This window comes from Grammomys surdaster, unplaced genomic scaffold (genome assembly GCF_004785775.1).
Source record: "Grammomys surdaster isolate TR1022 unplaced genomic scaffold, NIH_TR_1.0 114457, whole genome shotgun sequence".
NCBI classification, from domain to species: Eukaryota; Metazoa; Chordata; class Mammalia; order Rodentia; family Muridae; genus Grammomys; species Grammomys surdaster.
In genome coordinates this window covers 4,226-4,734 of record NW_021612586.1, presented here as the reverse complement: position 1 = coordinate 4,734, position 509 = coordinate 4,226, and the positions used below count along the sequence as shown (strand labels likewise).

At 69.2% G+C, this 509-nt stretch overlaps 1 protein-coding gene across 1 annotated transcript in view; it reads left to right on the top strand.

The window, feature by feature from the left end:
* Window positions 1-4: 4 nt before the first annotated feature.
* The window catches only part of LOC114635630 (acetylserotonin O-methyltransferase-like), a gene marked incomplete at its 5' end in the record, with an annotated part of 2,916 nt that continues 2,411 nt past the window's right edge, over window positions 5-509 (top strand). The window contains one exon of the mRNA XM_028784135.1: window positions 5-434. Within this exon, the coding sequence (XP_028639968.1) occupies window positions 5-434 (430 nt within the window). The remainder of the gene's footprint in view (window positions 435-509) is intronic.

Sequence of the window (509 nt, the reverse complement as noted above, 5' to 3'; positions counted from 1 at the left end):
ACAGGAAGTGGATTTACAGACACAGGAAGTGGATTTCAGACACAGGAAGTGGGTCTCAGAAACAGGAAGTGGGTTTTCAGACACAGGAAGTGACGTCATCCCGCCCCCAGGCTCCTTCGCCAACGCCCCGCTGGCCGACGCCTTCCTGGTGAGCGGCAGCCCCCTGTCTCAGCGCAGCATGCTGCTCTACCTCGCGGGCACGCCGTACCGCCTCTGGGCGCACCTCGCGGACGCCGTGAGGGAGGGGCGGAGCCAGTACGCGCGCGCGGTGGGCGCGGCCGCCGCGGAGGACGACCCGTTCGCCGCCATCTACAGGACGGAGGCCGAGCGTGCGCTGTTCACGCGGGCGCTGCGGGAGACGTGGAGCGTGTGCGGGCGCCGCGTCCTCGCCGCCTTCGACCTCGCGCGCTTCCGGGTCGTGTGCGACGTCGGCGGTGAGCGGGGCGGGCGGGGGGACACGGGGGCGGGAGGGGGTTACACGGACAGGAAGTGGGTTTGTATAGACAGGA